Genomic DNA, 22,500 nt, shown 5'->3' with positions numbered 1-22,500 from the left:
AGTGTGTGTAAAAATTTGAAGTGCTCCCTCTCTGGTCAACATATGAAATAACAAGTGTGTGTAAGAAATTGAAATGCGCCCCCTTTGGCCAAAATTAATAAAAAAATAAAAAAATGTATATATATATATATATATATATATATATATATATATATATATATATATATATATATATATGTATATAGAGACATACTGTCATAACTTGAAGTAAATAATGAAGATTCAAAAACAATTAACAAAGCAGTCTTTTTCTTACAATGTGTCGACTTCTTTCTTATAAAATCGGGAACAATTTCTCATATTCTTTCTGTTTCTGTAATATTGCAATATTTTCTCGTAAAATTATGACATTTTTTATGTAAAAGTATTACTTTTTAATGCAATATGGTGACATTTGTCATAAAAAAATCGGACTTTTATCGCAATATTGCCAATTTTTTGTTGTTCTTGTAAAACAGTGACAGTTTTTGAGTAAAATTGTGATTTGTCATAATTTTGCCAAGTACAATTCCGATTATTATTATAATATTGCCAAAATGTTAGTTTTCTTATACAATTGTGACTTTTGTAGAGTGAAATGACGACTCATTTCATAAAATTGCCAAAAATGTTAAGCTTTTCTTGTAAAACTGCGACTGTTATTGAGTAAAATTCCAACTTTTATCATAACATTGCACAAATTGTTGACTTGCGTTGAGTAAAAGATGACTTTTATTATAATACTGCCCAAATTCCAAGTTTTTCTTGTGAAATTGTGACCTTTTTCTTGTGAAATTCCAACTCATTTTTCACAACAAGCTTTTTTATATTTGCATAGTATGTATATATATTATTAATGTTGTAAATACAAACCTTTATATACATAGAAATGGTGGTCCTAAATAGGTAGGCATTTTTCAGAGGTCTCAAAAAGGTAGTAATACAAGAATGTGTGTGTGTGTTCTTGTATTTTAACCTTCTTGAGACATTAACAAGGAAAAGTACCTTCCATATGAGGACCGGTGAACAAATTGGAACCGAAATCATAGTCCCAATACGGAAAACGTATTAATAGAGAGCCAAATACTAGAGTCTGTGCACATTGCTCCAAAGTCAGGATTTTTTGTTGATCTAATGTGCATACAAAAGTGAGAACATACACAAGCAATAAGGCTGCAGGCCTGTGTGTGTGTGTGTGTTAATGTGTGTGTGTGTGTGTGTGTGTGTGTGTGTGTGTGTGTGTGTGTGTGTGTGTGTGTGTGTGTGTGTGTGTGTGTGTGTGTGTGTGCGTGCGTGCGTAAGACAGTAGGATGAAATGTGTGGTTAACTAATGAACGTGTGCATTTCAGCCATCTTTTAGGCAATGCAGGAATGCGTTAGTCTTATTTTGTCATGACTAAATTAGCCGTGCAATATGTATACAATATTTCATTCCTTTTTCCCGACATTGCCTCCTACTCTTACGACTATTTCTGTACAAAAGCACTCGGAGGTGTGTGTGTGTGTGTTTGGGCACACGTAGGTACATAAGGCCTCATCGATTGCCACTAAAGAGGCTGTTGTGGCGCAGTGTGCAGGTGTGATTCATGCACGTCCGCCGTGAAAAGTCATCCCTTCGCCTCCCTTCAGGGTTTATGCGGTTGCCATGCTACCTTCACAAACATCAGGACTGCAGACCTCCATAATTAGCTGCTGCGGGCGCTCGGCGTGACCTTTGGTGCACGGCGGAGCGTCGTTCTGCGACGCTAAAGCCGAGGAGTGTTGTCCGCATTCTGAAATGATAAGAGGAAAATTGCATCAGGGACTGTAAGTCTACTTTACTTGCCCATTGTAATCCACAAATTCAATACAAAATCGCCCCCTAGTGGTCATGAGTATTTAAATGGGGGCCAAGTAAATATTACTGTGACATAACAGCCACATTTTGTATTTATTTACCTATTTTAACCACATAAAAAAGGTCCATATTTCAAAATGTATGTTGTGTGTTCAGGGAGACATTCTTAGTGTTACTTGACGGCAGTGGTGTGCCGTCAGGGCCAGCAAGGTCTTCTCTGCTGGCCCTGACGTAACCAGAAATCATGATAATAACTAAAGATATAATTGTTTTATAATTTACTTTCCCTAAATATCTAAAATTATTCATATTCTTTTCATGTCATATTATGCACGTTCCAGTGCTGTTGTTTTTAGTTTTAGTTTGTATCCAATCAGAATTCAGCTAGCTTATGTTGCCATGCTGTGCCAAATCTGCCAGGGGCCTTCAGAATCAACGATGCTGGCGTCCGTGCACTGTAAGTGAACGGGCACATACAGTTGATAGACAATCAGATCACGAGTTGTCATCAGTAAGGCCTTCTAGATGGCCTCTTAGAACGTGACATTTACGCGTTTTTTGCTAATTTTGTACGTATACACCTCAAAGTTAAATATTGTGTTACTTGATGCTGGCTAACTGTTAGCATGCTAGCTTTTTAGCTAATGTTGCACGTGTACGGTTTAGAGTTTAAAAATGTTCTACGTCACGCTATCTGACTGTTAACATTTGAGCTTATTAGCTAATATTGTACGTATACACCTCGAGTTTAAAAATGTGGTACTTGACGCTGGCTAACTTGTAACATTTTTAGCTAATTTTGTACGTATACACCTCAGAGTTAAATATTGTGTTACTTGATGCTGGCTAACTGTTAGCATTTTAGCTAATGTTGCACATATACAGCTCAGAGTTAAAAAAATGTGCTACTTGACGCTGGCTAACTGTTAACATGTGAGCTTTTTAGCTCATTTTGTACGTATACACCTCAGAGGTAAATATTTTGATACTTGATGCTGGCTAACTGTTCGAATGCTAGCTTTTTATTTAATTCTGCAGGTATAAACCTCCAGAGTCAAATATGTTGTTACTTGACACATGCTAACTGTTAAATGATAAATGGGTTATACTTGTATAGCGCTTTTCTACCTTCAAGGTACTCAAAGCGCTTTGACAGTATTTCCACGTTAGCATGTTAACTTGAGCATGCTAGCTTTTTCGCTAATTTTACAGGTCTACACCAGAGTCAAATATTTTGTCGAGTATTTTTTGCTAATTTTTCCAGGTGTACACCTCAGAAGCAAATATTGTTTTTAATTCACACATGCTCTTAGCATGTTAACTAGCATATAAGCTTTTTTTGTCTGTCACTTTATTTCAATTCACACATACCAACATGGTAACTTTAACATATTAGAATGCTGCCTTTTTTGTTGTTTATTTTTCAGGAATAGATCTAAGATATATATATATATATATATGTTCACTATTTATGGCTAGCGTGCTAACTGTTAGCATTTCAGTTCAGCTTTTCCTGCGATATCATTCTTGTGCTGATTGAATGTGAAAGTGCAGTAGTTTAGTATGGAGAAGAGAAAAGAGATAAGTGATTAATATAAGCGAGGCAGACAACAACAAAAAAGGCCCGCAAAGGCATTCCTCCATTTGGGGGCTTTTCCACATGTTTCCTAATCCTTCTGTGTGGTTCTGAACAAGCGTTTGCTGCAGTTAAGTAGGATTTGGAGAGTAATTCTGCTATTATTAGCTAGCGTGACAACTAATGCGTCGGCCAGACGGTCGGCCTGTCCCACAAAACGTGTTCTCTGTGTTGTCTGCGTTAAAAAAAAACAGTCAAACGTTTACTTCACCATGAAATAAAAACCTAATTTCAACACAACACAGCCCAAAATACAACCATGACCTTAAACCGGGGGTCAGCATATGCGGCTCTTTAGCGCCGCTCTATTGGCTCCCTGGACCTCTTTCAGATATGTGGGAAAATGAAAAAAGATGAAGACAAAAATATATTTTTTGTTTTAATATATTTTCTGTAGAACAAACATGACACAAACCTTCCTAATTGTTAGAAATCCCACCGTTTATATTAAACATGCTTCACTGATTAGAGTATTTGGCAAGCACCATTTTGTCCTACTCATTTCAGCGTTTCTTGAACTCATCGTAGTTTGTTTACATGCACAACTTTCTCTGATGCTGCCACAGATAGACGTGTTTTATGCATACTTGCCAAACCTCCCGATTTTCCCGGGAGACTCCCGAACTCCAGTGCCCCTCCCGAAAATCTCCCGGGGCAACCATTCTCCCGAATTTCTCCCGATTTCCACCCGGAAAACAATATTGGGGGCGTGCCTTAAAGGCACTGCCTTTAGCCTTCCGCTTTTCCTCCATACAAACAGCGTGCCGGCCCAGTCACATAATATATGCGGCTTTTACACACACTTAAGTGAATGCGAAGCATACTTGGTCAACAGCCATACAGGTCACACTGAGGGTGGCCGTATAAACAACTTCAACACTGTTACAAATATGCGCCACACTGTGAACCCACACCAAACAAGAATGACAAACACATTTCGGGAGAACCTCCGCACCGTAAAACAACATAAACACAACAGAACAAATACCCAGAACCCCTTGCAGCACTAACTCTTCCGGGACGCAACAATATACACCCCCTGAACCCCCCCAACCCCACCGCCCCTCCCCCATCTCCCGAATTCGGAAGTCTCAAGGTTGGCAAGTATGGTTTTATGCCACTTCTTCTTTGTCTCGTTTTGTCCACCAAACGTTTTATGCTGTGCGTGAGTACACAAAGGTTAGCTTTGTAGATTTTATTGATTTGCTGGAGTGCTTATCAGGCATATTTGGTCAGTGCATGACTGCAAGCTAATCAGTGCTAACATGCTATTTAGGCTAGCTGTATGTACATATTGCATCATTATGCCTCGTTTGTAGGTATATTTGAGCTCATTTAATTTCCTTTACTTACGTCCTATGTATTTGTATTTCGCATGACACATTATCTGTATGTAATATTGGCTGCATTTCTGTTTTTTCTGTGCCATCTTGTACCAGACCACAAGGCAAAGGCAGCAGTAGTAATAAAAAATTTAAAAAAAGGCGTTGCCACCATCTGGTGGCGAAACGCTACACTGCAGCAACACAATTTGAAGTAGATATTTGTTTTATTCGGTCCTAATATGCTAAACCAGCAAACGTATGGGTCACAATATTAAGTACACTAAGGATTCGTTTTTGGTTGATGTTCTTGTTTCAACACACACACACACACACACACACACACACACACACACACACACACACACACACACACACACACACACACACACACACACACACATTCTTGTATTTGTTCTTGAGACCTCCGAAAAATGCCTACCTCTTTAGGTATCTTTCTAGATATATAAATATTTGCATTTACAACATTAATATTATATACAAACTATGAAAATACAAAAAAAGCTTGTTGTGAAAAATGAGTTGGAAATTTCACAATAAAAAGGTCACAGTTTCACAAGAAAAACTTTGGGCAGAATTATAATAAAAGTCGTCATTTTACGCAACGCAAGTCAAAATTTTACAAGAAAAACAGAACATTTGTGCAATGTTGTGATAAAAGTTGGAATTTCACTCAATAATAGTCGCAATTTGACAAGAAAAGCTCAACATTTTCGTAATTTTATGAAAAGAGTCGTAATTTTACTCGACAAAAGTCACAATTTTTGAAGAAAACTTGAAAATTTTGGCTATATTATAATAATAATCGGAATTTTTACTTGGCAAAATTTATGACAAAAGTCATAATTTTACTCCAAAAATGTCACTATTTTACAAGAACAACAAAAAAATTGGCAATATTGTGATACGTCGGAATTTTATATGACAAATGCCGCCATTTTGCATTAAAAGGTAATAATTTTACATTAAAAAAGTCATAATTTTACGAGAAAATACTGCAATATTACAGAAACAGAAAGAATATGAGAAATTGTTCCCAATTTTATAAGAAAAAAGTCGACACATTGTTAGAAAAAGACTGCTTTTAGTTATTTTTTTTAATTGTTTGTTTGTAATCGGTTTTTAATCTTAGTTATTACAGTATGTCTCCATCCGTTTTCTACCGCTTATCCCTTTCGAGGTCGAGGGGGGTCGCTGTAGCCTATCTCAGCTGCATTCAGGCGGTAGGCGGGGTACACTATACATACATATATATTTTTTTTTTAAATAAATTTTGGCCAAAGGGGGCGCATTTCAATTCCTTACACACACTTGTTATTACATATGTTGGCCAGAGGGGGAGCACTTTTAAAACCGACACACACTCAATTTGAAAAATCCCTCCTTTTTGGGGACCACCCTCATTTTAATAGATTTCACCACCAGGGGTGCAAATGAGACATTCTCTATTAGATGCAATGGTTTTTCGCATTGGGACCATGATTTATGAACTAACTTTAAAGTACTTTTCCTTGTTGATGTCTCAAGAAGGGTAGAAATACAAGGACACACACACACACACACACACACACACACACACTCACACACACACACACACACACACACACACACACACACACACACAGCCTGCAGCCTGATTGCTTGTGTGTGTCCCCACTTTGTCCCCATTATATAGGCTACCTTATTGGAAGTTATCACGTGTCAGGGCAGCGCCTGATTGGATGAGTTCCCTGCTGAATTCTGGCTGCTAATTGAGGTCTCATGCTGCAATTTGGTTCAAATTAATTTGATGTATTTTTTTTTTTTACTCATTGTTCTTCCGCCCCTCTCAGCATCGTTTGCTTTTTATTCAGCACAACGTCTCAGGGGAAGCTAATTCTATTCTGTCTTCAAGGTCCTCGCTGGGCGTCGTGGAATTTGGGCATCTTTATCTGCATAAGATGTGCGGGTATTCATCGAAATCTGGGGGTCCACATCTCCAAAGTCAAATCCGTCAACCTGGACCAGTGGACGCAGGAACAGGTCCAGGTCAGCGACCCTTTGACGTTAGGACGCCAGCAAAGTCCAACAACATCGCCGAAAATCCTTTTCGGGCCGTGGAATGGTATATGAAAAACTAATCAGATTAATCACAGTTCACAAATTAATTAGTCATGATTAATCACTGTGTTCAAATATGTGTTAATTGTAGTTTTAAGTAACCGATATTAGCTGTTGCTCACTTATAAAAATAATTCTAAAAACTTGACAGCAAACATGACAGGAAGGTGCTGCCACCTAGTGGTCTTTTATGGGTATTGCTAATTGGAAATGCATCCCCGGTTCTAGGGTTTTCGTCACGGTTTACATAGCTGCCATTTTCTGTGTTAGCGTCCCCACAAAGCACTTTTGGAGTAGAAGTTCCCCAACCAATAATACTGATGAGATTTGACATTTCGTCCATCAATCGGCAAATTTTGGTGAAAAGTACGGGCTTGCCATTGCCGATCACTAATGCCAACCTCCTCTGGCTGACACTGTATTCATGTTTAGCCCCCACCCCCAACCCCCGCTGACAAGTGGCTAGCAGCTAATTGTGTGTCTCCATACACAGTGTGGCGCACTTCCTCTAAGCTAAAAATAATCGGCTTTCTTTGTATCTTAAGTATTATTATCTAGGGATGTCCCGATCCGATATTTGGATCGGATCGGCCGCCGATATTTGCAAAAAAATGCGTATCGGCAAGGCATGGGAAAATGCCAATCCAGATCCAGTTTTAAAAAAACTCCGGTCCGTGTTTTCCAACGAACCGATTTAAATAATACATTCCACTTTTCTGGTGCTCCTTAATTTCCGTTCCGCATTTTCCAGCACACCTTCAACACATCCACAGGTCTGTGGAATCTCACGCAGTTGCTTTTAGCTGCTGGCATTACACGACAGGCTCTTCTCACTCTTTTCTGTGTCTGTGCTTCTCACAGACAGCAAGCGCACCTTCTTACACACGTCACATACTGTCACGACACACGTCACGTCATACGTCACATACGTATACGCCCTCTCCCAGCAGAGAGGTAGCAGCATGGCTAACATTAGCTGTGGTGCTAGCGTAGCCGTGCGCGCCTGTGCAATTGCTATGGCGTCACATTAGTGCCAAAAATCCGAGCGCATAAAAACTGTTATCGCGGTGCCTTTCTGCGCGCGCGCCGTCTCGGTGTGTGCGCTGTCATGTTTCGTTTTGGCACTTTGGGGGCAGGTATGCTTAGACGGCCCCTTCTTTCTGATTGGTCAGGGGAAAAATGCTCAGAGCCAATCAGAAGTATAGCAGGGCGGGTCATCGTCAATATGTATCAAGATTTACGGAGGAAGAAGTGGATAAAAAAATGTCGCGCGCTGATGAAGGTTATTTCATACCACATAAACACAATACAGGGTAATACAAAATGTGACCCAAATAAATAATAAGACAACAAACACCATAATCACATCTTTCAGACAGAACTGGTCCACCAGCAATAACATCCAACCATAACATTATTTTATATTTTCACTTCTTCTTGAACATTTCTTTTCTAATTTATGGAATTTCTTTTGATTCAGCCATAAAAGTAATGAAATAATATTAGAATTTTGTTTTTAAAATGTTAAAAATAGCCTTTTAATAATGTATTCTGAAACAGTTTAAAATAATCAGAGAACTGACTAACACTGACCCTACACAACTATGTTGCACAATTAAGTCTTTTTTTTTTAAAGCGAAAGAGGTCATTTCACCAGGTACAGCATCCTATGTCATATCTACATGTAATAAGATTTGTAACAAGGCAAACCGTTTGTAAATTAGTCGAAAATCGAGCAAGTTATGGTAATTTAATTAGTACATGTACCATTGACATCAATGTAATGATTGAGGCTAGCTGTCCGAGGTAAGATGGCTACAACGTTGCTACGCTGGAGAATCATTGGTCATTTGAAAAATGCTCAGAGCCAATCAGAAAGGAGGGGCCGTCTAAGCATCCCCGCCCCCAAAGTGCCAAAAAGAAACATGACAGCGCGAGGAGAGATGCCAGGAGTACACAGATAGCGCGCAGACCGAGACGGCGCGCACGCACGAAGTGGAGAATCAGCGCGCGATAACAGTTTTTATGCGCTTGGATTTTTGGCATTAATGTGACGCCATAAATTGCGCACTGCTCAAACGTCCTCTGCGCACGGCAAATCTATGCCACGCACAAAATCAAATAAAAAAATAAGCGCATAACAATTTTCGACACACGGACACGACAGAGAAAACAGTTTTCGTCATCATTGTTCAAATATTGTAACGTCTGTCGAGACGCTCATCTCCATTCGGTGCCACACGTCCACACCATCAAAATGCCGAGGCAAACATTTCCAGATCAACACCGTATGAAAAAAATTGTGATTTTTTTTTTAGTTGTGATTTCCTTCTCTCCATGAAAGTTTAAAAGTAGCATATATTAATGCAGTATGAAGAAGAATGTTTTAATGTAGACACATAGAATCATCATACTGCTGTGATTATATGCATCAAGTGTTCATTCAAGGCTAAGGCAAAATATAGAGATATATATCGTGTATCGCAATATGGCCTTAAAATATCACAATATTAAAAAAAGGCCATATCGCCCAGCCCTAGTTCAATGATGACATTTCTGTTTGTCATGTATAATTTTGTCTATTTTGTGTTTATCCTTGAATAAACATGTCAGTTTCTTGTTACCAACCATTGTGTATTATTCAAACTCCCCTAATTCAGCTGGCTAGTTGTTATCAAGAGTACTAAAACCCTTTTCAACATGATTCTGACAACTAAGTAGGCTAAATAACTTTAAACTTTAATACATGCTCGGATAGGCCAGTATCGGTATCGGATCGGAAGTGCAAAAACAATATCGGATCGGAAGTGCAAAAACCTGGATCGGGACATCCCTATTATTATCACGGAAGGACGAGGCTAAACATGTTACACACCAGGAGCATAGTTCAGCTAACCGCTAAGCTCGCTTGAAACAACACCCCAGAAATAGGTGTTTAGTAAAGTTTAAGAAGTGTCGATGTAACAAAAAGTAGGAAAATAATTAATAGATTATTAAAAGTTAGTGAGAGGACAATATAACAACGCGTAAAAGGAGAGCAGATCCATCCATCAATTGGGTAATATCAGCATATGATTGATACTCGGGTGATTAGGTCGATATCTTTATTTTCTTAATCATTTTCTGTTAATGTTTACAAACTCGGGGAATAATTCCCTGGACACAGGAGGACTTTGACGGCAAAACCCAAAGTATTTCAACAAGTAGTTTTTGCTTTTGTGTATTGTCGACTTTATTTTGATCAAACGTTTGAATGTAAAAGAGAATAAGTGTCATGATCCGTGACCGGATCATGTTTAGTTTAGTTATGTTCTGTTACTTTTGGACTCCCTTAGTTCCTGTTTTGTGCACTTCTGGGTTTGTTTTGGTTACCACGGGTACTAATTGGTTTCACCTGCCTCTGATTAGTGTTCGGCACGTTCACCTGCTGCCGAGCACTAATCAGAGAGCTATTTATTCACCTCTCTCGCCACACTCGTCCTGGCTTCTTTGTTTGCTCCATGCAACAAGTTACGTTGGTTATTCCTGTGATTCTTGTTCCTGCGCTAAGCTTCGCCATAGCTTCCCATGCTAGCGGCCCGCTTTTCTGTTTATTCTTGTTTTTGTCTGCTTGTATCTACGGTGTATGATTTATGAGAAATAAATCATCTCCTACGCTTTCGTCCGGAGTTGTCCGTTCTGCATCTGGGATAAGAAAGAAGCCAGCGCAGCTATGCGCCCCCGAAGACGTAACAGATTTCTGTCACGTTGGGGTCGAATCTTTATGCGGGGTCGTTCCTCCCAGATGCAGAATGGACAACTCCGGACGAAAGCGTGACGGTAGGAGATTATTTATTTCTCATAAATCATACACCGTAGATACAAGCAAAGTCAGGTCGGGCTTATACCGCCACGGGTAAGATGTACCCCCGTTAGAGATGCGCGGATAGGCAATTATTTCATTCGCAACCGCATCACAAAAGTCGTCACCCATCCGCCATCCACCCGAACTAACATTTTATCAAAACCACACCCGCCCGCACCCACCCGTTGTTATATATCTAATATAGACGATGCAAGGCATTAGTGAGGTTATAAAGCTTTCGCCTGTTAAAGAAAGGAGACTGATCCAATTTCAGCAGAGACATTCAATGCGTGCCACGCTGTCACGGCCCAGACGCACACCAGTGCGCAATCATCTGGGAGCCGCGCTGAGCGCACCTCCAAGCACGCTCGCACCACTCAAACTGCTGCAGGCAGCTGCGTTCACACATGCATCTGTTAGCCTTGTTTTAACATCCTGTGGCACTCTTCTGGGATCACGGCGGACGAAACTGCTCATGCTCAGGGTGTTTGTGGAGGTTCGGGGTTTTGCACAAATGTGATGCACCATGTTAGATGTCCCGGTTTTGTGACTGTCGTAGACATAAACAGCGTCGCAGCTCTTGCAAATCACGTAGCCAGCATTACTATCATCCTGATTTACAACCTCATAAAAACGAGTCCATGCTGAACTTTTCTGGCCTTTTTTTCCCCTGGTCTTTAGTATTCCCTTTTTTAGTTTGTCGCGTACCACGTTTGCTGCCGGCCTTGCCATCTTTTTTTTTTTTCTTCTTCTGTTGTGGCGTGCTGCAGGTGCCTGATGATAAATAATTGCCTGTTTCAAAGAGTGCTGCTCGTTTTTCGTACGTAGGTAACAACATTTAACTATGTATATATATTTCCGAATTGGTTTAACTGCCACCCGCCTGAATCTATTTAAAATCTAATTTTTTTTTTATTTCAACCGCCTGATACGCGGATAAAATCTAAATTTTTTTTTTATTTCAACCGCCCGACCCGCGGATAATCCGCGGACTCCGCGGTTGTGTCCGCAAACCGCGCATCTCTAACCCCCGTGCTACCTGCCGCATTCGGGCAGATGGGGCTCGTAAACCTGGTAAGGCAGCCCATCTAGGAGAAGGAAATCTCCAATCTCAAAACCACCGCTGCCTTGCGGTCAACCCACTTGAGGGTAAGGCTAAGGGAGTAAACCCCGACAGAAAATCAGGAGCCGGAGTCCTGAAGGCGGTTTGATGTTGTAGCGTCATTCCGGCAACTCCTGTGGCGTCGCTGGTGCCAAGTTGTATCGACACTCGTCGCTCCCTTGGATCCACCAGCCTTGCGGAGGGGGGGGGTTTGCTGCCTGGACAACAGCTTGCCCTCCATAGTTCTATGCCCAGGCCATGTAGAACCACTGGAGAGGTCCACTGGAGATACCGGTTCTAAGCCCATCCGATTGGCGAAGGAAACAGGTGCCAGGGGCCATCTCCGTCCTTGGAAGGGACCATCCCAGTGAGACCCCCCCCCTCCCTTTTTGGATCTTGCCCATCGTCTCCCGAGATGGAAGGATGCCGACGACAGATACAAGCAGACAAAAACAAGAATAAACAGAAAAGCGGCCGATAGCATGTGAAGCTATGGCGAAGCTTAACGCAGGAACAAGAATCAAAAATCACAGGAATAACCAACATAACTTGTTGCGTGGAGCAAACAAAGAAGCCAGGACGAGTGTGGCGAGAGAGGTGAATAAATAGCTCTCTGATTAGTGCTCGGCAGCAGGTGAACGTGCCGAACACTAATCAGAGGGAGGTGAAACCAATTAGTACCCATGGTAACCAAACAAACCCAGAAGTGCACAAAACAGGAACTAAGTGAGTCCAAAACTAACAGAACATAACTAAACAAAACATGATCCGGCCGGCTACGGATCATGACAATAAGGAAGTAGTTTTAATATTGTGTTGATAATACAATCGCCATACATACTAAAAAAGATGTACTGTTGATGATCGGTATTGCTATCGGCGGACTTATCTAAATCGTATCTAAATCGACAGCATGAAACCCTGATTGGAACGTTCCTAATTTTGAGGAATATTTTTTGGATGACGTATGGGGTGTTGTTGGACTATGGAGGTTCTGTTGTGTGAAATGGTAAAAAAAAAACACACTTCATAGGAACTGTCGACAATATTATTTTTTTAAGGGATGATCAATTCATGTTTTTTGTGATCGGGTTTAAAGGATATTTGTGTTTTTGCGTCCGCCCTCCCGTCAGTGTGTTCAGGAGATGGGCAACGCCAAGGCCAAGCGTCTCTACGAGGCTTTTCTACCAGAATGCTTCCAGCGGCCCGAGACGGACCAGTCTGCGGAAGCCTTCATCAGGGACAAGTATGACAAGAAGAAGTACATGGACCGGGTCATCGACATCCAGATGCTCAGGGTGAGTCGTCATCGCACACCCTAGCCAAATTAGGGCCCCCAGCGGAGTTTTATTTGAACGCGGAAAAATAATTTTCTTGAAACGATTTCCATATTTTTTTAATCAAACTTACATTTATTTTAATGCATATTTGTACAAAAAAACTAATTAATGGAAGGATATTGTTGAATTTTTTATTTTTTTTGTGTGCAAAATAATACATCTAACATAATAAAAGACATAACTCTGACTAGGGCTTAGACTGCTCTACATTGGGAACATTTGCTGTTATACTCTTCTCAGTGTCGGCGCAGGAAGGGGCTCGGAATATGTTTTTGCGGTACAATTTCATATGAAGCGCCCTGTCATTGATTGAATCACATTTTCTTCATTAAAAAAAAAAACCTACGGAGGGTAAAATGGGACAATATTTGAAAAATGAATCCATCTTTACATAATGACTTAAATGGGACAATACTTTATTTGAATTGGAAGCAAATCCATTAATTTGTTATACTTTTTTAAAAATTGCATATTATAATTTATCAATAATTTCAATATTTAATAAAATATTTATTTCAATATTGAAATTATTAAAATCAATTCATGAATGCTGCCACAAAGGTTCTTGAAAAAAAATAATCATGTAATCATAAAATAATTGATTAAATCCTGAAGTAATTCCCCGAATTCATCAAGGCTGTGCGCCACTGAGGCATAATCTGGGGAAATGCAGTTATATTGTTATTAGTGATGTGGCAGGAAGAGGCTAGGCATACGTGTGCTTTTTTTTAAAACGCAAAACAAGCCCCCACAGATAGCATGGCCTTACGTTTGGAGGGTGAAATGGGGCATGTTAAATAAAAAATTAATGACTACGTCTTTAGATAAGTACTTAAATGTGTCATTAATTCATTATGTTTGTAATTTAACACATACATGAGGTATTAAATGTATTTATTGTAAAGTACATTTTTATCTAATCAATTATTTTTATTAATTATTTTACCATTTAATTACAAACCCCAAAACCAGTGAAGTTGGCACGTTGTGTAAATGGTAAATAAAAACAGAATACAATGATTTGCAAATCCTTTTCAACTTATATTCAATTGAATAGACTGCAAAGACGTTCGAACTGGAAAACTTTGTTATTTTTTGCAAATACTAGCTCATTTGGAATTTGATGCCTGCAACATGATTCAAAAAAGCTCGCACAAGTGGCAAAAAAGACTGAGAAAGTTGAGGAATGCTTATCATACACTTATTTTGAACATCCCACAGGTGAACAGGCTAATTGGGAACAAGTGGGTGCTATGATTGGGTATAAAATCCGCTTCTATGAAATGCTCAGTCATTCACAAACAAGGATGGGGCGAGGGTCACCACTTTGTGAACAAATGTGTGAGCAAATTGTCGAAAAGTTTAAGAACAACATTTCTCAACGAGCTATTGCAAGGAATTTAGGGATTTCACCATATACGGTCCGTAATATCATCAAAAGGTTCAAAGAAACTGGAGAAATCACTGCACGTAAGCGATAATATTACGGACCTTTGATCCCTCAGGCGGTACTGCATCAAAAAGCAACATCAGTGTGTAAAGGATATCACCACATGGGCTCAGGAACACTTCAGAAAAACACTGTCAGTAACTACAGTTGGTCGCTACATCTGTTAAGTGCAAGTTAAAACTCTACTATGCAAAGCAAAAGCCATTTATCAACAACACCCAGAAATGCCGACAACTTTGCTGGGCCCGAGGTCATCTAAGATGGACTGATGCAAAGTGGAAAAGTGTTCTGTGGTCTGACGAGTCCACATTTCAAATTGTTTTTGGAAACTGTGGACACTGTGTCCTGCGGAACAAAGAGGAAAAGAACCATCCGGATTGTTATAGGCGCAAAGTTCAAAAGCAAGCTTCTGTGATGGTATGGTGGTGTATTAGTGCCCAAGACATGGGTAACTTACACACCATTAATGCTGAAAACTACATACAGGTTTTGGAGCAACATATGTTGCCATCCAAGCATCGTTATCATGGACGCCCCTGCTTATTTCAGCAAGACAATGCCAAGCCACATGTTACAACAGCATGACTTCGTAGTAAAAGAATATGGGTACTATACTGGCCTGCCTGTAGTCCAGACCTGTCTCCCATTGAAATTGTGTGGCGCAATATGAAGCCTAAAATACCACAACGGAGACCCCCGGACTGTTGAACAACTTAAGCTGTACATCAAGCAAGAATGGGAAAGAATTCGACCTGAAAAGCTTCAAAAATTGGTCTCCTCAGTTCCCAAACGTTTACTGAGTGTTGTTAAAAGGAAAGGCCATGTAACACACTGGTAAAAATGCCCCTGTGACAACTTTTTTGCAATGTGTTGCTGCCATTAAATTCTAAGTTAATGATTATTTGCAAAAAAAAAATGACGTTTCTCAGTTTGAACATTAAATATATTGTCATTGCAGTCTATTCAATTAAATATATGTTGAAAAGGATTTGCAAATCATTGTATTCTGTTTTTATATACCATTCACACAACGTGCCAACTTCACTGGTTTTGGGGTTTGTACATTGATTAGGTTAATGACACATTAATGTGATTGATTCCAATTATAATTCATTATTTAAAGGTTAATTTATTCAATGTTGTCCCATTTGATAGTGATGAGTAGTGGTGGCCCTCAGCGCCCATTTAGTACAAATAATACACCAAAACGATGTTTTCATGCAGAAAGAAAAGAGCTGCGAGAACATCCCCAAGGAGCCGGTTGTGTTTGAGAAAATGAAATTGGTAAGTGTGTCAAATGTGTTTTGTTTTCACGGGAAATGCATTTATTTGAATATAATTGTGGTTTACAGAAAAAAGAGGGCAGCCCGAAGACAGGCTCTCAAGGTGTTACGGACTTGCTCGGATTCGGTATGACATCATTTATGCATGACACAAAGGCAGGGGTGTCAAACTCGTTTTCATTGAGGGCCACATCGCAGTAATGGCTGCTTTCAGAGGGCCGTTTTTAACAATGAGTAATTTATGTAATATTTATACATGTATATTAGGGTTGTACGGTATACCAGTACTGGTATAGTATCGCGGTACTAATGAATCAAAAACGGTACTATACTCTGTTTGAAAAGTACCGGTTCCCGGGCATGACGGCGCATTGTCACGTCATGACATTGCTGGTTTTGCAAGCAGAGAATCATGTTCGGCAGCGCACACACACAAATTACTTACAAGCAGACACAGTGTGTAGACAGAAAAGGGAGAACAGATGCATTTTGGCTTAAAAACTAAAGATAAAGGTGAAGTTCCATCCATCCATTTGCTACCGCTTATTCCCTTCGGGGTCGCGGGGGGCGCTGGAGCCTATCTCAGCTACAATCGGGCGGAAGTAGGGGTACACCCTGGACAAGTCATAACACTGAAACAGCAGCTAACATCCATCCGCAGACAGCAGTGTTTTAGCTACTTCTAAAATCACTAATCCTCGCCTCCATGGCGACAAATAAAGTAAGTTTCTTACAAGTATCATTATCACTGCAGGACGATGAATAACTGAACATGCTTCACTATACACCGTAGGAGGATACAATAGCTCACCGGCGTCACCGCTAACCAAAGATATCGCTCCTCAATGTAAACAAATGCCATGGGTGGATCCACACCTGATATTCACTGTAATGATACCAAGTATAATAGCGTATCTAGTCGATACTACTATGATTACATTAATATTTTTTATCGTCACAAAATCTTTTGTCCTTTTTTAAAAATTCACATTATGTTTATAAAGTCAGGAAATACGTCCCTGGACACATGAGGACTTTCAATATGACCAATGTATGATCCTGTAACTACTTGGTATCGGATCGATACCTAAAATTGTGGTATCATCCAAAACTAATGTAAAGTATCAAACAACAGAAGAATAAGTGATTATTACATTTTAACAGAAGTGTAGATAGAACATGTTAAAACAGAAAATAACCAGATATTAACAGTAAATGAACAAGTGGACTAATAATACATTTTTACAATTTGTCCCTCATAAGTTTGACAAAATAGAATGATAAATGACACAATATGTTACTGCATATGTCAGCAGACTAATTAGGAGCCTTTGTTTGCTTACTTACGACAATAAGAAAAGTTGTCTAGTATGTTCACTATTTTATTTAAGGACACAATTGTTCTTCGATTGCAATAATAAACATATGTTTAATGTACCCTGAGATTTTTTGTTAAAATAAAGCCAATAATTTGTGTGGTCCCCTTATTTAGAAAAGTACCGAAAAGTATCGAAATACATTCGGGACAACCCTAATGTGTATATATATAATATACAGGTAAAAGCCAGTAAATTAGAATATTTTGAAAAACTTGATTTATTTCAGTAATTGCATTCAAAAGGTGTAACTTGTACATTATATTTATTCATTGCACACAGACTGATGCATTCAAATGTTTATTTCATTTAATTTTGATGATTTGAAGTGGCAACAAATGAAAATCCAAAATTCCGTGTGTCACAAAATTAGAATATTACTTAAGGCTAATACAAAAAAGGGATTTTTAGAAATGTTGGCCAACTGAAAAGTATGAAAATGAAAAATATGAGCATGTACAATACTCAATACTTGGTTGGAGCTCCTTTTGCCTCAATTACTGCGTTAATGCGGCGTGGCATGGAGTCGATGAGTTTCTGGCACTGCTCAGGTGTTATGAGAGCCCAGGTTGCTCTGATAGTGGCCTTCAACTCTTCTGCGTTTTTGGGTCTGGCATTCTGCATCTTCCTTTTCACAATACCCCACAGATTTTCTATGGGGCTAAGGTCAGGGGAGTTGGCGGGCCAATTTAGAACAGAAATACCATGGTCCGTAAACCAGGCACGGGTAGATTTTGCGCTGTGTGCAGGCGCCAAGTCCTGTTGGAACTTGAAATCTCCATCTCCATAGAGCAGGTCAGCAGCAGGAAGCATGAAGTGCTCTAAAACTTGCTGGTAGACGGCTGCGTTGACCCTGGATCTCAGGAAACAGAGTGGACCGACACCAGCAGATGACATGGCACCCCAAACCATCACCCAACCATGCAAATTTTGCATTTCCTTTGGAAATCGAGGTCCCAGAGTCTGGAGGAAGACAGGAGAGGCACAGGATCCACGTTGCCTGAAGTCTAGTGTAAAGTTTCCACCATCAGTGATGGTTTGGGGTGCCATGTCATCTGCTGGTGTCGGTCCACTCTGTTTCCTGAGATCCAGGGTCAACGCAGCCGTCTACCAGCAAGTTTTAGAGCACTTCATGCTTCCTGCTGCTGACCTGCTCTATGGAGATGGAGATTTCAAGTTCCAACAGGACTTGGCGCCTGCACACAGCGCAAAATCTACCCGTGCCTGGTTTACGGACCATGGTATTTCTGTTCTAAATTGGCCTGCCAACTCCCCTGACCTTAGCCCCATAGAAAATCTGTGGGGTATTGTGAAAAGGAAGATGCAGAATGCCAGACCCAAAAACGCAGAAGAGTTGAAGGCCACTATCAGAGCAACCTGGGCTCTCATAACACCTGAGCAGTGCCAGAAACTCATCGACTCCATGCCACGCCGCATTAACGCAGTAATTGAGGCAAAAGGAGCTCCAACCAAGTATTGAGTATTGTACATGCTCATATTTTTCATTTTCATACTTTTCAGTTGGCCAACATTTCTAAAAATCCCTTTTTTGTATTAGCCTTAAGTAATATTCTAATTTTGTGACACACGGAATTTTGGATTTTCATTTGTTGCCACTTCAAATCATCAAAATTAAATGAAATAAACATTTGAATGCATCAGTCTGTGTGCAATGAATAAATATAATGTACAAGTTACACCTTTTGAATGCAATTACTGAAATAAATCAAGTTTTTCAAAATATTCTAATTTACTGGCTTTTACCTGTAAATAATTAGAGATGTTCGATAATATCGGATATTATCGCCGATAAATGCTTTAAAATGTAATATCGGGAATTATGAGTATCAGTTTCAAAAAGTAAAATGTATGACTTTTTAAAAAGCCGCTGTGTACACGGACGTAGGGAGAAGTACAGAGCGCCAATAAACCTTAAAGGCACTGCCTTTGCGTGCCGGCCCAGTCACATAATATCTACGGCTTTTCACACAAACAAGGGAATGCAAGCATACTTGGTCAACAGCCATACAGGTCACACTGAGGGTGGCCGTATAAACAACTTTAACACTGTTACAAATATGCGCCACACTGTGAACCCACACCAAACAAGAATGACAAACACATTTCGGGAGAACATCCGCACCGTAACACAACATAAACACAACAGAACAAATACCCAGAACCCCTTGCAGCACTAACTCTTCCGGAACGCTACAATATACACCCCCCCACCTCAAACCCGCCCCCCCAACCCCTGCCCACATCAACCTCCTCAATTCCAAGCTGCTGTTTTGAGGCATGTTAAAAAAAATAATGCACTTCAGGTCTTCAATAATAAATATGGCAGTGCCATGTTGGCATTTTTTTTCCATAACATGAGTTGATTTATTTTGGAAAACCTTGTTACATTGTTTAATGCATCCAGCGGGGCATCACAACAAAATTAGGAATAATAATGTGTTAATTCCACGACGGTATATATCGGTATCGGTTGATATCGGAATCGGTAATTAAGAGTTGGACAATATCGGATATCGGCAAAAAAAGCCATTATCGGACATCTCTATGTATAATACATTAACAATATATTTTTTTACATAAGCTGCAAAAAAATATTAAAATTTTACTTTAAAAACTGGCAGCTCAGTCATCAGAATTTCACAGTAAAAGCAGTGGGTTTTTTTTTACAGCATATAAAAAAACGGAATAAATGGAATGGAATGGAGAAACAATACCACTGTTTTTAGCGGTAAAATTCAAGCAACAGAGCTGCCAGTTTGTTTTGTTTTCTACTGTCAATTTTACAGTCTGCAATTTGATTGATAATTTGTTTTGAAATCATAAGTCAAGCAGATATTTAAGTACAGTATTTATCTTTATTTTAACTAAATATATTTTTGGAATACATGAGAATATTTTGATTTTGAGAATATAAAATTTTAAAAGATATGCAATTGCATGCGGTACATGATTTTTCATGTCAAAAGGGAAAGAAAAAATATGCAGTATTTAGTAAGAGCATTTTATTAACGCAAATTATTTCCAGGCCACATATAATAATGTGGCGGGCCATATTTGGCCCCCGGGCCTTGAGTTTGACACATGTGGACTAAAGTAATGGCACACACAGATCATAAGGTATATTATAATCACTAACCATCTTCTTCTCCCTTCCAGATGCTCCAAGTCCAGCAGTGTCCAATGGAGTCTCCAACACTACTACTGAGAGTTCTAAGCCTGCACCTTCTGCCTTGGATGTCTTCAACACCTTCTTGGATCCTTCCACTTCCTCCTCAAACAACACAGTAGGTCAAAAACACACTTCAGACTTATACTTATGATCCACAAGGGAAATTGTTCCACGCAGTAGCTCGGTCACACAGGATGGAAAGGGTAATGCACACAAGGGTACAAAAAGAGGGCGAAAACAAAAAGGTAAAAAGTACCGATACAATACCGCTTCTCGGCACCTGGGAATCGATACGATACGCAGCACTACCAATTTTTTGGTACTTTTGTGCGCGTTAACGTTAATTGTTTAAAAGTCAAATCTATTTTTTAATGCAAGCTTGAGCTGATTATGATAACTGTGCGTTCCAGTTCTTACATTGTCTTTTCTTTTAGCATTTATACGTCTCATTTGCAAGTATTGTATTATTATTATAGTATATACTAGAGTATAGTATTTGCATGCAAGTCCAAGACAGTACGGTGTGTTGCCTAGCTAAAAAGTGGTCTTTGCCATAAAGCTATGTGTGCCAGTCTTAAATGCTAGCTAAAATGCTAGCTTTTAACATTAGCATGCTAATGGAGAAAAAGCTAGCATACTTGTATGATGCCACCATGTATGAAAAACCATGATTTTTATGTGTAAACGAACAAAAATAGCTAAAATGCTAGCATAAAAAGTTAGCAGGCTAATGTAGAAAAAGTTAGCATACTTGTGTGATAACACCAAGTATCAAAAATCATTATTTTCTTATGTTAAATTAACAAAAATAGCTATAATGCTAGCATAGAATGTTAGCATGCTAATGTAGAAGATGTTAGCATATTTGTATGATGGCACAAAGTATCACAAATTATGATTTTTTTATGTTTAAATGAACAGAAATAGCTCAAATGTTAGCATGCTAAAGTAGAAGTTAGCATACTTGTATAATAACACCAAGTATCAAAAATCATGATTTGTTTATGTTTAAATGAACAGAAATAGCTCAAATGCAAGCATAAAATGTTAGCATGCTAATGTAGAAAAAGTTAGCATACTTGCATGATGGCACCAAGTATCAAAAGTTATGATTTTTTATGTTTAAATGAACAAAAATAGCTAAAATGCTAGCATAAAGCATCCATCCATCCATTTTCTACCGCTTATTCCCTTTGGGGTCGCGGGGGGCGCTGGAGCCTATCTCAGCTACAATCGGGCGGAAGGCGGGGTACACCCTGGACAAGTCGCCATCTCATCGCAGGGCCAACACAGATAGACAGACAACATTCACACTCACATCCACACACTAGGGCCAATTTAGTGTTGCCAATCAACTTATCCCCAGGTGCATGTCTTTGGAAGTGGGAGGAAGCCGGAGTACCCGGAGGGAACCCACGCAGTCACGGGGAGGACATGCAAACTCCACACAGAAAGATCCCGAGCCCGGGATTGAACCCAAGACTACTCAGGACCTTCGTATTGTGAGGCAGATGCACTAACCCCTCTGCCACCGTGAAGCCCTAGCATAAAGCATTTGTCTGCTAATGTACAAGAACACATTACAACTCTGATACGTTTTAAAAAAGCAACAAATCTAGTGGAGGGTTTGACAGACTCTGGAATAATAATAATAATAATAATAATAATACTAGTATCGCTCTTCTCAGCGAGCACTGGGGTCTGCTGTGGACCCTACCCAGCACAAAGTGAGGACAATTCCACAAGCCACAAATAGGACTGTGGGGCCCCAGGTGATTTTTAGATTTCTTGGCTACGCCCCGACAGGACACACCTCCCTGGGAGTGTGGCCCCAATCTCTTTATTGCACAATCAAAACCACAAAACATTCGCTAACTTAACTGACCTCCTGGGACTCAGCCTGTCACCTTCACGGCCTCACAGACGGTGGGAAATCCCAGAAGTATTAGACCTCGATCACCACAGCACTCAAGTGCCATCTGCTGGATTGATAAGAGTCGCGTCATTTGACCCTTCAGGC

The 22,500-nt window shown here is 39.7% G+C and overlaps 1 protein-coding gene across 2 annotated transcripts in view; it reads left to right on the top strand.

Annotated features, from left to right (window-relative positions):
• Positions 1 to 22,500, top strand: part of smap2 (small ArfGAP2) — a 59,330-nt gene that overhangs the window by 29,887 nt on the left and 6,943 nt on the right. Inside the window, exons 1-7 of one of the 2 annotated variants that reach the window (XM_072915588.1) lie at positions 2,237 to 2,273; positions 6,690 to 6,823; positions 12,975 to 13,139; positions 15,856 to 15,915; positions 15,984 to 16,041; positions 20,468 to 20,595; positions 22,499 to 22,500. The exon at positions 22,499 to 22,500 is cut by the window's right edge and continues 182 nt beyond it. In XM_072915588.1, the coding sequence (XP_072771689.1) occupies positions 2,255 to 2,273; positions 6,690 to 6,823; positions 12,975 to 13,139; positions 15,856 to 15,915; positions 15,984 to 16,041; positions 20,468 to 20,595; positions 22,499 to 22,500 (566 nt within the window). In that variant the 5' untranslated portion in view covers positions 2,237 to 2,254. Of the gene's footprint in view, positions 1 to 2,236; positions 2,274 to 6,689; positions 6,824 to 12,974; positions 13,140 to 15,855; positions 15,916 to 15,983; positions 16,042 to 20,467; positions 20,596 to 22,498 lie in introns of those variants that run through there. The other variant, XM_061982457.1, reaches the window with a different exon arrangement.

The sequence above is a fragment of the Nerophis lumbriciformis genome, linkage group LG21 (assembly GCF_033978685.3).
Source record: "Nerophis lumbriciformis linkage group LG21, RoL_Nlum_v2.1, whole genome shotgun sequence".
In the NCBI taxonomy this organism is placed as follows: domain Eukaryota; kingdom Metazoa; phylum Chordata; class Actinopteri; order Syngnathiformes; family Syngnathidae; genus Nerophis; species Nerophis lumbriciformis.
Note: the sequence above shows the minus strand (reverse complement) of the source record. Positions and strands in the feature narration are given on the sequence as shown.